The sequence below is a fragment of the Poecilia latipinna genome, unplaced genomic scaffold, assembly GCF_001443285.1.
Source record: "Poecilia latipinna isolate Pla-1442-1.1 unplaced genomic scaffold, P_latipinna-1.0 Scaffold2415, whole genome shotgun sequence".
Classification (NCBI taxonomy): Eukaryota; Metazoa; Chordata; class Actinopteri; order Cyprinodontiformes; family Poeciliidae; genus Poecilia; species Poecilia latipinna.
The window spans coordinates 1-15,320 of record NW_015115031.1 but is presented as its reverse complement, the minus strand read 5'-3'; the positions used below and the strand labels follow the sequence as shown (position 1 = coordinate 15,320).

Here is a 15,320-nt window from a genome sequence, read left to right as displayed (position 1 = left end):
ATTACCAAACTTGCCTCAAATATCTATTTATTATAGATTATGTATTTGTTTGTTCAAACGCTGTAATATTTTACCTTCCACCGCCTAATGGTGGCACCAGGTAGCTCCGAAAAATAACGAGGGAGTGGAAAAAAAAAGGTGCACCTCAAAATAACAGATATTGACTATGACGTAACAACTACGGGTCCCTTTTTTTGAGGCGCATGCGCACTTAACCCACTTCAGCATTGTTCTGAAAGCGCTCGCGAACAGGAAGATGACGTAGGTGTCCTCTCCTTCTCCACTTGCTGAGCAACATGGAAACAAAGGCCTGCCCCCTTTTTCATGAGGATTTCTTCACAGCCAGCGTTACTTTACGTGTAATCAAGATTACTAAATCGGATTACGATACTTTTTGTGTGTTTTAGCTCGTCTTTAGCGGCAGACATTGCGACTGAAATGGATGTGGAGCAGCGTGATGTCTGCGGGGAGACTAAATCGGCCATTAACACTTGGCGTTATCGCCACCATTTCACGTACAAGGCTGATCAGGGGAAAAATATCATCGTCCAATGTAATCTGTGCCTGCCGAGGGTCAACCTGCTGTCCACGTCGAAAACCTCCACGTCAAACCTAAAGAAGCATTTAGACGTAAGTTAGATGAACGCAGCGTGAATGTGAAGATCTGCAGCTCAGTTTGCGTTCAGGTTTTAAAACCGAGTAAATGAATGAACAGCTAATTAATAACGTTACACATGGTCCAATCATGGCGCTGCAGACTCCTCCAAGAAAAGAAGGCATCTGCTTGTTCGATAGTTTTGTTGTTTTTTTGTTGGTTTTTTTTGTATTGCACAAGTTTCTAAAGTTGCATGAAGTTATATTACATCCGCCCTGAAACGCGTCTTTGTTTTTTTTTTGTTTTTGTTTTTTTCAGAGAACACACCTGGGCTGTGAAGCCAGGCCTGATGCAAAGAGAGGGAGAAAGAAGGAGGAGTACAACGGCGAGGAAAGCAGACACTGCCAGCTGAAAAAACTCAAAGCAGAGATCATCTCGAAATGCCTGACCCAGTCCAAGATTGATGATCTCATCTTCAGCTTCATTGTGGAGGATTGTCAGTCTTTCTACGTGCTGGAGCAGCCTGGTTTCCAGAGGCTGATCACAGGTTTGACGGAGGGGCTAAAGGTCATGGACAGGGTGACCCTGTTTACCAAAGTGGACCAAGGCCTCACCAGAATGCGAGAGGAGCTGCTAGTCAAGCTCAGCAGCATCCAGTACGTCTGCACCACAGCGGACATCTGGACGGCCAACGACAGGAGCTTCTTTGGCATTACGTGCCACTGGATCGATCCGGAGTCACTCGAGAGAAAGTCTGCCGCTCTGGGGTTCCCGCGGCTGCAGGACACGATCTCATACGACTCCATCGCTGGGCGGATACACGACACCCATGTGGCGTACAACATTGAAAATAAGGTCCAGACCACCGTCACCGACAACGCCAGCCCTTTTGCCAGCGTCTTCAGAGAGTTCGTGTCGGACAGTCAGGAAAGGGATGACGACTTTGGGTTCTTCGAGAACGTGAGAACCATACTGGAGGGCGAGCGAGAGCAGGACATGCTCTTGTTCCTGCCCCCGGTGCAGCGATGCGCGTCTCACGCCCTGGAGCAGATCATCACTGAGGACTTTTGGCAGGCCATCTCGGAGGGGCCCATGTGTCAGCTTCACTACAGCTCCATGACCAAGGTGTTCTCCATATGGAACAAGTGCCACCATGTCCAGGTCGGAATGGAAGTGGCAGAGGAGATTAGAAAGATGGCGCTGGTCGTCCCAGCCGTTATCCGCTGGAACGTGGAGTACTGTGCCGTGCAGAAGATCATCTCCCTCAGTGAGCGGGAGCTGACGGAGCTCTGTGCCCGTCTGGAGGTCACCCGCCTGCAGCCGGAGGAAATGGCCTTCCTCAAGGAATACGTGACTGTGTTCCACCCTCTCGCATTTGCGCTCGAACTCTTCCAAGCAGAGCAGAAGTGCTACCTCGGTCTCGTCATCCCAACCATCCTGAGCTTGAAGAACAAGCTAAACGAGCAGAAGGACGCAGCCAGCTACTTTGGCGACGTCATCAACAGCATTGCCGTGGCGATCGACGTTCGATTCCAGGAGTTTTTCTCCAACAATGAGGCAAAGATCGCCACGGCAACGACCCCTCAATTCCGCCTGTGGTGGATGGCGGCCTCCGAGAGGGAGGAGATGTGCTCCCTGCTGGCCACCGAGGCTTCCCAGATGGAGCCCCGCGACGTGCCCGAGGCCAACACCAGCCGCAACCTGTCCACGATAAAATCCGAGGACGACTTCTTCAGCTACGGGTCGGCGAAGACCTCCACTCAGAACCAGCAGCGAGGGGTGACGGAGGAGATCCGCAAGTACGTCGAGGGAACAGGGAAGAGCCTCGAGTGTCTGCAGGATTTCCCCAGAGTGAAGCAGCTTTTTCTCAAATACAACACCACCCTGCCTTCGTCGGCCCCCGTCCAGCGCCTCTTCAGCCAGAAGGGCAACCTCATGACCTCGCAGAGAAACTTTCTAACAGACGACTACTTCGAACGCATTCAGCTTTTAAGATACAACAGCAGCGTGTGTCCTTTGTTAACAGAATGACTTGTTTTGTTTGTTTTTTTTTGGTCCCAACCTTTCAAATTGTGTGGAATCAAACCATAATGTGCTAAATCATGACTGAAAATAACAAAACGTCTCATTTCAGGCTCTTTAGCCTTGATGTGTTTTTTGCATTTTCCTCCTCTCCATGTTTTTTATTAGTGAAGCATACTTCTGCTCCTCCATAATGGCCTAATGAAAAGAAAATATCTGATTGACAATCATTACCACTGACATTCAGAAAGAATGAGCTGACAAAAAGCATCTTCCTTTTGTGCTGTTTTTTTGATTTTAGAAAAGCCCAAGAAGCTAAACTGAGGATTTTGTCTTTTGGTTGGGCTACTTTTTTCTACAGCTGTTAAGTACGAATGCATCTTGTTCTCTATGTTTTATATCGTATATAAAAAGGCAAACAAAACATGTTTGTATGTGTCTCTGTTTTTTTTTTTTTTGCCCCATTTGAACTAACAAGAAGGCAATTAGCAATGAAGCCTGCTAACTTACAGTTTCAGTCAGTTTTACAGTTTTAACTCACTCTTTCTCGCTCTTTTTCTCTCTCTACATAAGCATAGATTCATACACAAGGCTGGATTAAGAATTTGTGCATTTCCACCAAGAAATTAGCCATTTTAAATGAACTCTACTAATTCAGCCAATACTGATCAATTATTCAGCCAGAATCGACCTAAACACTTGTAGATGGCCAAAGACTGCAGAAGAGAGGCGAGTTAATGAGACACATTGAATTGAATATTTGTACGGCTTCATGTCTAAAGTCAAAGTTAAAATTGTGTTGGAAAAAATAGACCTCCAATTTAACATGACATTCATATCCATGGTGAAAGTTTCTGTAAAGAACTGTATTTGTATGCAGCTTTGGCTTCATCAGCGCGCACTGATTGGTGTTCATAGATGCCTGTATTTATAAGCAAGATATTCACAAATAGCAAAACTCCATTGCTGCAGCGTCTCAAGCGTATTCCATGCCATGTGCCCAGATGTCAGCTAAGAGCTTTCGTCTTGTCAGACAGCTGCCTGGAGACCAACAGGAGCCTGTCAGAGAATACAAACACATTTCTGCGCAGGCTCTGCACGGACCGAAGCTGTCAAAAACAAAACTCTGGGGAGGATCCAAAACCATCCACAGAGAGAATGAGAAATCATAGGATTAGGTTGTTTCTTTCAGTGTTATTGCATGTATCAATGTTAAGGTATGCAAATTCAAGAGAAGTCCCTGCAAGTTTGCCTAAAGAGGACTATACAGACATAGGCATGGACTGCTGAAGAAACTCCACATCTGACAGTGAGGCAGGATTTTACTGCACACATCAGATGATAAAAAGTAAACTGAATAAGTAACAGGAGTTATGCAGAAAATCCAAAACTGCCACAGTACAAGTTAGTGATGAGTTTAAAAATGTTTGGTTTTTTCAAGGTAGAGGCCTCTCCATCTGTACCTTTGTGCTGTTTCAACATGAAAATTTGTTTTAGCTGCCATTTTTGCATACGAAATATAATTTGCCAAGCTACTCCCAAACCAGAGACCGGACAGAAGAACCGGGTCTAAAGAGGAAAAAGGATGGGAATGTGGCTCTGTGGTCCAAATTTCTAGATTAACAAGCATTTTACATTTAATTTGGAAATCCACTTACCACAGGTAGATGCTGGTTTTATTTTCCAGCAGTTAGCGTCCACCGACACTGCCAATAAATGCAGTATCTGGTTTCATGATCATGGTATGTGTTTGATTGGCCAACAAGCAGAACTGACCTAAACCCCATTTGGAATCAGTAGTTTGTCAAGATACCAGATTGTTAGGCCAAAATAAATATATGTGCCAAGCCAAAGGACACATTAAGTCAACCTGTAGTTTCAACACTTCAGCAGAGCCACAGGTTGATTTTTGCAAAGAGAGTCCCAACTAAGTATTGTGTGCACATTCAGCATAGCACTAAATATAGGAGTTTCACGTTATCGAATCACTGAAATAGAATAACTTTTTGATATATTAATTTATTGAGATTGCCCTGCAACTGTTGGGAGATCCGATGGTTTGGTGGAACAAACATTGCTCAGTATTTCCTTACCTTTCACTTCATTCCTTGGTCACCGTTCAGCAGCATATTTTCATGAAGTACATAAAGGTATTAAGTGATAAAGTATATTTGGAAGCATACTTAAGTCAACCTATATTTCTGCTCCTTTTGGGCAAAGATGTGAACTACAGAAAAGATCATGTTGTTTTCTAAAGAAGTTAAATAAAGGGAACAAAAAGACAAAGCAAAGCCAAGTTTCAAGTTTGATCCAAATTTAAGTCTTTTAATGTTTTAAGAAAACAAATAGTATAAAGTATTACTTGTGAAAAGACGTAGTCACACCCCACACATTAACACATGTTTAGAACAGGATCATGTTAGGCACAAAGTTGGAGGAGGGTGTGTAGTCAGTGTGTTTATTACCTCCCTCAGTACTTAAACTTAATTTACCAAGTGCTTGTCTATGTAATCCTCTCATGCTCCCCCCCCGTTTAATAAAAGCAGCATGGCAGAAATAAATACTTTAACATGACCATACTCACCGAGTTTGTCAGTACACTAGAATAGGGTGGGGAAGAATTAGAAGGAGTTCAAGACATAGCTGAGATCATTTTTTTATTCTAATGCCCCTCTGTCATGTTGCATGTGGTCCTAGAAAAGCCCTGGTCACTTCAGGAGGAGCTTGGCAGGACCAAAGTGGCCCAGGTTCTCGCAGGACTTGATCCAGCGTTGAACGTTAGCGGCGGTGGCGGACGTTGAGCCGTTCTGCGACAAACAGCAGTAGCAGGCGATGTCGGCCAGGGAGAACTCCGTCCCGCAGAGCCAGGGGCCACGACCCAGAGCGGAGCCGAGGGCCCTCAGGACAGCGGCCCGCTCCTTGGCGCTGCCGTCTGCCAGCTGGTAGAAGGCCGTGTCCACCCAGCTGTCCACCAGCGTGGCCACAGCGGGGTCGCTGGGGTAGGGAGCGAGTAGCTTGAAGAGGAAGCGCGCTACGTTGGCCTCGCCCTCAATGGGACACATGTTGCGGACGCTGAACTTCATTTCCAGTTTGGGAACTGCGAACAAGCAAGGAGGAAAAAGAAAGAAGCACACAGGCACTTTTCAATGAATCCAATCATCACCAAGAAGGTCATTAATTTCACTAATTTAACTGGAAAAAAAGAGATGTTCATGTACATTCAAAACAGAACGATAAATTACAAGTGTCTATTAATTTTGATGAGAGCTAACTAACTAACTAAAATTCAGTTTCAAAGAAAATTTGAAAATCAAATAAAGTGTTTTCTGGTGGAAATGTACGTTCACATGTCGCATGAACAACAGCTTCAGTGCCGGGAGGCATGAAGGCAATCTCAGGTTGCTCAAGATGCCTTTTCATGACCACACTTTTTCCTTCCATTCAACTTTTTGGTAATATCCCTCAACAAAGCCTTATGAATATCCAGCTTCTTTAGTAAGGATTCACGGCTTCTTAACCCTTCAAATGGAGAACGAGAGTCTGCTGGACAACTGAAGACAACACGCCTCCTAGTTTTATTTCATAGTTCAACTGAAAAAAATCAAATTTGACTTAACCACAATCAATCCAGTCACCAGAATGCCACATTTAAAATGTATCTGTAAGTAACAAATCTATTCCCCTTTTTAACTTTTGATGACAGCATCATGTCAACACTTACAGCTAAGAAACAACATAAAATATTCTGATGTTTTCCTCATTCTACTGCTTTCCACATAGTTTTGTTCCTGATAATTACAGCCATCGACCAAATAAAGTTCCACCTCCTAATCACTCCACAAAGCAGCTGAACACCTACTTGAAAGCTCACGTCTTATTGTTTCTTGTAATTACTTTGACCTGGTAAATAGTACGGTAATTAAGTTTTATAACATCAGACAAGCTGAGCAGCAATCTGCCCGCATGCGTTCACATGAAATCACATCCAAATTAAACAGCACAGATGTGTATTAAGCCTGTGTGGTTCAGCAGAGATGAACCACACAGGCTTAATAGACAGATTTCGGAACAGTATGATGCATTAATGCAGAATTTAAAATCATATACACTGTTTTTTTGGGGTTTCTTTTTTTGTTTACTTTTACTTAGGACATTTTCTGCCCTGATATTTGAACTACATATTTTACTGCCAACTTAGTTTCATGAGATGTGAGGTCCAAAATCCATTTTCCATCACAAAGGGTAAACTGGCAACAGGGAAAAATATTCACAACTTTATCCCTGCTTCCACTTTGCTTTGTTTTTCTGATGTTTTCTTGGTCTTTATGATGTTATTACCCAATGACATCACAAAACAGTAAAATACACTGAAATTTGTGGTTGTGACAAAACGTGAAGTTCAAAGGGTTAATACCCCCTGAATGTTTTGCAGGGGACTGTAAACACTCTTCACATTGCAAAAAAACAAAAAAAAAACTTGTAGTTGCATGATAAATTAGAATTCACCATTCATCAAATTTGGACAATCAAACTTGGATATGACAAGTTCCAGTCTCTGACCAAATATCTGGCATGCTAACTCTAATGAAGGAGCCGGTCGTTGACTTGAGATGTCAGGAGCAGTAGCGGCTAATAAGAAACAAGAAATGAAAAGAATACTACAGCCAACAAACATACAGCAAGAATAGAGGAGAGTGAATAAAGCCGTGGATCCAGAAAGCCGTTTCCTATGTGCAACAATATTACAGCCTCAGGAGTGTAAACACATGTAAACAAAACAGATTAAATCTCAAAGAGCTACGCGGATGATGGTGTAACCACATAAAAAAAAAAAAATAAATAAAAAAAAAACACACTTTTGTGCAAGAGAACTGTAGATGACAAAAAATAATAAGTCAGGGGCTTGTGAGTGTCTTCAACAAGGACGATAAGGAACTAAATTGTATTGCTGGCTGGTCTGTGAGAAGCTTTTTCCAGTCCGTTAACACTAGCACAAACAGATTTTGAGTGATAATAGGCCAGGATCATCAAAGAAGAAAATGGAAAAAAAATAAAAATAAAAAAGATATTTACAGGTCTGGGCTTCACAAAATCTCTAAACAGTGTACCTCTACAAGACCTGCACAATACGCTGCAGTCATTACTGTAATATCAATAAGTGTAAAATTGCAATACCATGCAAATGTTGTGCATGCAAATTCGACATGCCAAAAATGTATTTTGCAGGTTGGGTAGACTTTCACAGCGTTCCCTTCCTGCACCTGTTGTTTACTTTTAGAGGAAGGTCAGAAAAAAACGGAAGCTAATTTTGACAGATATTCCTGTCATAGCATTGAGAAATCGTATTCCAATTCATCTTGTGCAGTCTTGCTCTCTACCCAAATAAAACCATAATCTAGTAGTCTGAACCTGGCAGAACATAACTACAACGCACCTGTGTCAGTGCCCCCTTACCGTTCTTCCATATGAGGGTGAAGCCCAGCTGGAACATATGGCGAGCGTAACTGTCTGCGTGTTTGGGACCCAGGCAGGACAGGAGCTGTGGCGGCACGCTGCTGACCGAAGAGTGGACGTGGACAGTGGAGAGAACCCGATAGTGCTGACACAGCAGGTTGTGGAGAACCAGCAGGGTGAGGGGAGGCTGCGCAGGGTTTGCATTTATGACGATGTCCCGGAGAGCGCCCAGGTCCTAAACGGGCGAAGGAAAATGTGTCGTGAGTATTAAGTCGATTTCTCTATTACAGTTAAACCATTACAGCAGCCACAAATGGGAAAGCGTCTGTCCAAATCCTCTAATCTACCAAGACTGCTATCGATACAGATAGGGGCAGCTGGTTAGTAGAGTCTTACGATTTCTCCAAAATCTAAAAGCCCTAATGGCCCAGTTAGCCGTACATGCTACAACACGCATCACTTCTCTACCTTCCCCAGCAGTGCATCCAGGTTTTTAGTTGCTTTGAAGATGTCGCAGCTGGAGCTCTGTGAGGAGAGGCTGCTGCTGACCGTCACGTCCAGATCTGCATCTGGGGTCGTCACAGTCTTGGCGAGGCCTTCGACCGCCGCTTTCAGCTCGTACAGCTTCCTCATGATCTCATCCTGACGCACCTCCAGAGCCCTGACTGCCGGGTCCACGTCGCCATTCTGGAAAGACAGAAAGACGTAGTTTAGCTTTGCAAAGCTGAAGTGACTGCATTTAACCAATACGTTAACATGACGACCAACAAGAACAACAAATCCCTAAATACATAACCATTAAAAAAATAAGAAAAAAACTTTGCTGAAGTTTTGCATGCCTTGCTAATTACCTGGTCTAGATACTTTATGATTTCATAAGGGCCTAATTTTTTGGAATATGTATATAAATAAATAACACATTTCCATATTAGAGTTCCCATTATAGGAAATATCATTAAATAGCAATTAAGGGGAAGCTTTAGATGCTACACACTTGCTGGACAGAAAGGAAAAGAAACACTTGGATATTACTGCAAAGGAGCACCGAGAAGGTTTTGCTGACGACGGTAAGTTGGGTAAACTGCTCCGCAGAGCAACGCTGATAAACAGGGACTACACAGCAGTATTTACAGGAAGCTTTGCCTCCATCTTGATCTCTTCCATCAGAGGAGCGGCAACAGCTTCACGAAAAAGAGATGCTTGTCCGCCATTTCGGTGAAAATAAAATTAATCAATGAAAAGTGTTTTATTTAACACACTGTTGCATCAAAAAATGTGTTCTCCTTAAGGAAAAAAAAAAAAAAATTGACATTTACATAAAGCTGTGATTAGAACAAGCATAGCAGGGAGGTAATGTTTCGAAAACAATCTGAAAAACAATGTCAAAAGATCTGAGTAGTAAAAGTTCAACAGTGTAGTCTTGGAAAATTCTTTCGCCATCAAGTCAGGAAAAAAAAAAACAGTAAACAGAGAACCTTGTTCTGTCAGAGTATTCTGCAAATCAGCTGTTCTACCTTAAGAAATGCATCTTGTGACTAAACCTGTTCAACTGAACCAACAGTAAATTAAATACAGTGTGCCAAAGATCAGAAATGATATCTGCTGTTTGTCTTTAATAATGGATTGTTGGTTTTAGTCACTAAAGGCATTCATTTAGATATGTTTTTATATATTTTTATTAAAGATATTATGTAGTTCACATTGCTAAATTATGTGAACAAATGTTAAAGTTGCAAGCGATGTCTCAGAAGCTAAAGAGCTGTATAATTTTGGCATTCTTACGTTCACCATAAAACATTGCAGTGTTGATTTTTTTTTCTTTTTCTGATCCTATTTCAACAATTATTTAAGTAAACGCTGATCATAACCATGATCACAGCAAACATCTATTGAGAGATGTATTATTGAGCAGAAAAAATTTCAACCAGCAGTTATCTTAGTCATGCAACAAAGAAAATCTGTGAAAAATCTCATCTTTTTGACACAGTAATACATTTTTCATCAGCAGCTCGTATCCCTTTTGAAGAAAGTGATTATTTCTTAGTGGGCCAAGTTAAATCTAGTTGGTGACTTTTTTTCATTTTCATTCATTTTCTAAAAACCACACATGAAGTTGACCTAAAAGATAGATTTTTGTATAATCTTTAGTCACTAAAGTCATTCATTTAGCTTTTGATAATATAATACTTCCATAATCTCATGACTACATAGAGCACTGGTTGCATCAGCCACATTTGACATTTTCACAGTCATGGAAGCACAGGAAGCTAACTTGGCTAAAAAATAAACAAGCTGGGAGGAACGTATACCAAAACATAACAAGGGGGGAAAAAGGCACAATGTTATAATTGAGGCTTGATAGCTCTAAAAATCCTGACTGAAATCAAACCAGTAAGCGGTTACCTGAAGCGCATGGTCCGAGCTGCAGCTGTTCTCTTGCCTCGTGTGGATATTTGGTAACTTGTACATGCAGGTGGGCAAATCAATCTTTATGTCCGGAGAGACGGGCTTTACCTGGTACATGGACATGGCGGAGCACCTCGGACCAGTGCCAGGGACAAACACTTAAAACACAAAACACAAAAAACCCTCGGAAGAGGTGTGATGTTGACAGGCAGCGAGTGCTGCTAACACGCCTGCACCGGAAAGAGAGGCCACGGTGTCGTCACATCCGGCAGGAAAAAATTAAAACAAATTAAAAATTGTTTTATTCTTTATTAAATATAAATTATTTTGTAAGTTTAATTTGAATTTTCATGTAACAGTATACAATTTTAATTTAAAAGTAATACAATTTATTTTTCATTGGTTTTACTTCTAAAGTACTTCTTGCAATCTCTAAACATGCAAAAAAAAAAAAAAATAGAATTCGTGTTTTCATGTGGATATTTCCCAATCTATTTGTCTTTTTATTTTTTATATGTTGGTAGTTTGATGAAGTCAGAATTTGATTAGATGCATCTTTACTCAGTCATTCAGGAGTCTACATGTTATTTTCAGAAGAAAAAAAAAACATTGAGATGAATGAGATGAACCAATAAGAGATAGGAAATGCTCGTCCTCAAGAAAGAGAACCTTTACAAAAGATTTTCAAGTAAAAAAATAATCTTAAAAAAAAACTGAAGTTAGTTTCTGGTAAAAGGGCTGCTTGAGGAGCAACTGATTGTAATACCTGATGCAATCAGACAAATTATAATACTATGTAAATTCTGGTATTTTTTTTTTGAAAGAATTAAATAACAACATACAAATCAATAACATATTAACACGATAACAAATCAAGAAATATTTCCAAATTTATTTTTATTCTTTTTACAACTTAAAGCATTTGAAACCAATACATAAAGGAGATACAAATTATATTCTTGAACAGTGCACATCAGTTCCACTAGCAAAATTTATGGTATACTGCATATTTACTTGCAGTCCTAATGCAACAGCAGGACTCAGCATAATGACAAGGCTGTATACAAAAACCTTACTTTACTATAAACCACGTATATCATTTGGTTACATTCTGATTGTTCTTTCTTCAGTCCATAGGTAGAGGAGTCAAAAAATTCAAAATCTGTTTAACTGAATCATGACTTAGGTTGTCCAAACACAAGAGGGCGCCATTTAATCGTTCAGATTATTTCCGCACGCCAGCAGCAGTACATGAGATTACAAAATAATTCCTAAATACAGCTACTTTCAAACATGAAACAAATAACAAAAAATAGTTTAATATTTCTGTGTGATTCATAGTTTTCTTTATGTTATTCCATGATTGATACTGCTCTTTTTTTTCAAAATACAATGATTTTGATGATATGTGCATTATTCACAATGTGAGCTGAATCCTGCCAAATGCAGATTTTATATCGTCATTTCTATATTTTGCATTAGTTGACATTATATTTAAAACAGTGGGTGATTTTTCTGTCCTAAAAACATAATGAGACAGAGTGAGCATTTAGATCAAAACACTAATCTCCTAAATTAGGATTTCATACAAAAAAAGGATAAAAGTCAAAATTCCCAAAATTTTACTCAAGTGAGAGTAGAGCTACTTCAACGTAACATATCTTATTCAAGTGAAAGTGAAAATTAGCTATCAAAGTAATAACTTTACAGAGTAAAATGTATGTGATGAAAAAGCTGCTTCCAGATTGAGTTACTGTAACAACCAACGTGAAATTTAAAAATTATGTAATCAGTCTAAGTTAAATATTAAGCTCCATGCAAACTCTTCAGTTTTAAACTAAATGAATACGACCCTGAACAGGAGCACTTAGTTTCAATACTCTAGAACAACATTAGATTCTCTTTCTTCTTTTGCGCTTTCCTTTGGTTTGTTATTTGTTTGTATTTCCTTTTAATTCATGTAAAGCACTTTGAATTGCCTAGTTGCTGAAAATGTGCTATATAAATAAAATTACCTTACCTTACACTCAATAGACACTGTATCACAAATACCTGTTCAGTGGGTAACTAACTAGCTCATAACATGGCAGCCGGTCAATGCATTTAGATGTATAGATGTAATGGAGATAATTTGCTGAAGTGAATTTTGACTTTGTGACTTTGACAAGTTGCTTGGGCAAGATATAATGATTTCAATATTTTAGGAACTCCTAATCTACTGGCATTTTTATGCACCTCCATGTCTTTGATTTTACAGAAAATGGCCCCAGAAAGAGAAAGAGGCAGTTAGAGATGAAAAATCCTTTTTATTGTCAGAGTAGAATACGTTTAATGTTACAGAAAAGCAGCAGATAACAACTTGTTACAACCAAAGCATCCAGAATGTCATCTCTAATGCTAAAATGTGTACAGGATCACCAATTTTAAACTCTTACTTAGTCTTGTGAGTCTAGATTTCAGCAGGAACATCCATTCCTGCACATGGCGGTGTATTAGCATAGATTTCACAGTGCACATTTCAGTGCAACAAAGCATCTTTGTGATGTGGGAGTTTTGAAGATTTATATCATTGATGTGCAGCTGACAAATCTATAAAAATCCTTTATTAAGTGTTGAGTGTATATAAAATGACAAAATCTCATTGCAGTCTGCACTTCTTGAAGATGATGTCAAATTGTTTTAAGCTAAGCTCCATATTTACATACTGACACTTTTTAATGATAGGAAGATTTGGGCAAAATAATATTTATGACTACAGCATCCACAAGTAAACCATGAGCAAACCTCTCCAACCAGACAAATTGCCTTCATACAGTAAATAAGGCACAGCAACGTTATCCTGGAAGACGATTGCCACCTTGTCCTATTTGCGCCTTCTCATTTGGAAAAGTTTTGCAAAATACCGGTCTCCTGCTTCATGACAACCATTACCGAGTCTGAGGATGCGTCAGCACATGTAACAACTGCACAGGGCTTAAAGCAGGGTGTGTCTTAAAAGTTCATGTTGCAAACGTGCAGCAGTCTGAGAAACAGAGACTCCTTGAATTACATCAGACAACCGATCACTTGCTTCTACGAAGAACAATAACGCCTTTCAAGAAATCACCTTCCACGAATGTCCTGTGTGTGTCAAGAATGGCCACTAATATGTTTGTAGGTTGTCATCCATAAATAATGAAGGAAATCTACACACATACATCATAGAGGCTCAGCTTGTGTACGAACGGTAGCAGAGCTGTCACCCTCTGCATTATAGATAGAGTTCTTACGGTAAGCTTGCAAAGCCCATTCAAATGTCCTATGATGGCAGTTAAATCTTTCACAACGATCCTTTGCGTACACAATGTCAAGTAGCAATGTCTCCGATAGTTGGGTGCTCCAAAAGAGTGGGAATGAGAGAAAATGTGTGTGAGCCTCCACATGTTTTGGCCTCCCAAGTTTTGCATGAGCACACCCGCTTGTTATCTGCTGAAGATGGGATGTGGATTAAAGTTTCAGGCAGACTCAATCAGTAAGATGAGCTGGACACTCCTTTCTTGATATGAGTTTTTAGTGACAATGAAACAAGGTAATCAATTATTAAGGCACCACACAAACCAGCAGGGTAGGCATTTGTGTCAGTCCCAAAGGCCTAATTCCAGCTAAATGCACTTTACATTATTAACAATCACATGACATCTTTATTTAGCTCAATTAAACATAGCTTAAATGTTAAGATTTGTGTAAAGTATAATTAAAATGCAACTATTAACAGCATTTTGCAAATTTACATGAATGAAAACACAAGAACACTTTGCAAAAGGAGAGAAATCTTTTTTATTATTATTATTATTATTATTATTATTATTATTATTATTATTATTATTATTATTATTATTATTATTATTATTATTACATTACATTACATTAACTGAATTGGTACTATACTGCCTTACAAGGTTGACTACAAAACGTTTTATTTTGCACATTTCAAAGTAAATTCCCAAACAAATGAAAATATTTTTAGTGAGGATTAAAATATGTTTTACATCTTGAAAGAAAATATACAGTTGTCAAAGAACAGATATTTCACATTACATGTTCCCCATACAGATCAGTTGTTTAAAATTACATTGGCAAAATGATAACAATTTCGCAAGCATTCACACACAAGTTTAGTCTTGCTCATAATCTGAATAATCTGTAACTGTCGATAAACAGAAGTTTTACATTGTTGCTGTTTTCTGTGTGTAACAAATGCAATGCAGTCTAAGAATATTTGCTTGGCTTGGAAATTTTGTTTAGTTTTTTTATTTACAGGGAAAAAAAATGAGTTGATTTTCTAATGTGTCTTGAGATTCTTGTGGGCTGGTTTTATAAATATTTATAGTTTTAATTTAATATGTATTTATTTTCCCATTTGATATGAAGTTATTTTTATGAAAAGAATTGCAAAAGGCCTCTTCTTTGCAATTATACATACATATATGTTCAATAAAATAGGATATGTGTTTGGATGAGGCCCTCTTCTCAGACTAAAAGTGTCTTTTGAAAATAATGTTTAAAAGCAGGTATTAAACATATGTTTTATTGAGCCACATTTCTGGGTTTTTTTTATTATTTATTGGTTTGATGTAAAAACTCTAATTTTAAATGTTATGTTTTTATTACCTGTACACAGTAAAGTCGTCATAACTAACAGAAATAAGAGCTTTCCAACATCCATCTGTGCAGTTAATCTATATAATCACTTTTTAATATTATTCTAATTCATTGAATGGTTCTGTGGATTTTTTTTTTTTTTTTTTTTTTTTTTTTATTCTAAAACTTTTCTTTTTTTGTCTGCATTTTTATGTGGCTAGAA

General features: G+C 39.2%; 2 protein-coding genes across 3 annotated transcripts; one reads left to right on the top strand and one right to left on the bottom strand.

Moving 5' to 3' along the window:
• Positions 1-216: 216 nt before the first annotated feature.
• Positions 217-3,045, top strand: LOC106937704 (uncharacterized). The gene is made up of 2 exons (XM_015019341.1): positions 217-630; positions 914-3,045. The coding sequence occupies exons 1-2, from the start codon at positions 439-441 to the stop codon at positions 2,624-2,626; spliced, it is 1,905 nt and encodes a 634-aa protein (XP_014874827.1). The 5' UTR covers positions 217-438; the 3' UTR covers positions 2,627-3,045.
• Positions 3,046-4,914: 1,869 nt separating this feature from the next.
• On the bottom strand, positions 4,915-10,736 carry aimp2 (aminoacyl tRNA synthetase complex interacting multifunctional protein 2). 2 transcript variants are annotated; one of them, XM_015019342.1, is made up of 4 exons: positions 10,475-10,736; positions 8,540-8,758; positions 8,072-8,306; positions 4,915-5,714 (listed from the first exon to the last, which is right to left on the bottom strand). In XM_015019342.1, the coding sequence occupies exons 1-4, from the start codon at positions 10,598-10,600 to the stop codon at positions 5,326-5,328; spliced, it is 969 nt and encodes a 322-aa protein (XP_014874828.1). In that variant the 5' UTR covers positions 10,601-10,736; the 3' UTR covers positions 4,915-5,325. The 2 variants fall into 2 exon arrangements, with proteins under 2 accessions (XP_014874828.1, XP_014874829.1); XM_015019343.1 differs by having other exon boundaries at positions 10,586-10,736.
• Positions 10,737-15,320: the final 4,584 nt, after the last annotated feature.

Bases quoted from the DNA above. Each gene is read 5' to 3' on its own strand.
- LOC106937704 (XM_015019341.1), top strand. From the start codon at position 439: ATGGATGTGGAGCAGCGTGATGTCTGCGGGGAGACTAAATCGGCCATT. The intron at 631-913 runs GTAAGTTAGATG...TGTTTTTTTCAG, and splicing joins ACCTAAAGAAGCATTTAGAC to AGAACACACCTGGGCTGTGA.
- aimp2 (XM_015019342.1), bottom strand. From the start codon at position 10,600: ATGTCCATGTACCAGGTAAAGCCCGTCTCTCCGGACATAAAGATTGAT. The intron at 8,759-10,474 runs GTAACCGCTTAC...CTGTCTTTCCAG, and splicing joins GCTCGGACCATGCGCTTCAG to AATGGCGACGTGGACCCGGC. The intron at 8,307-8,539 runs GTAGAGAAGTGA...TCGCCCGTTTAG, and splicing joins TGGATGCACTGCTGGGGAAG to GACCTGGGCGCTCTCCGGGA.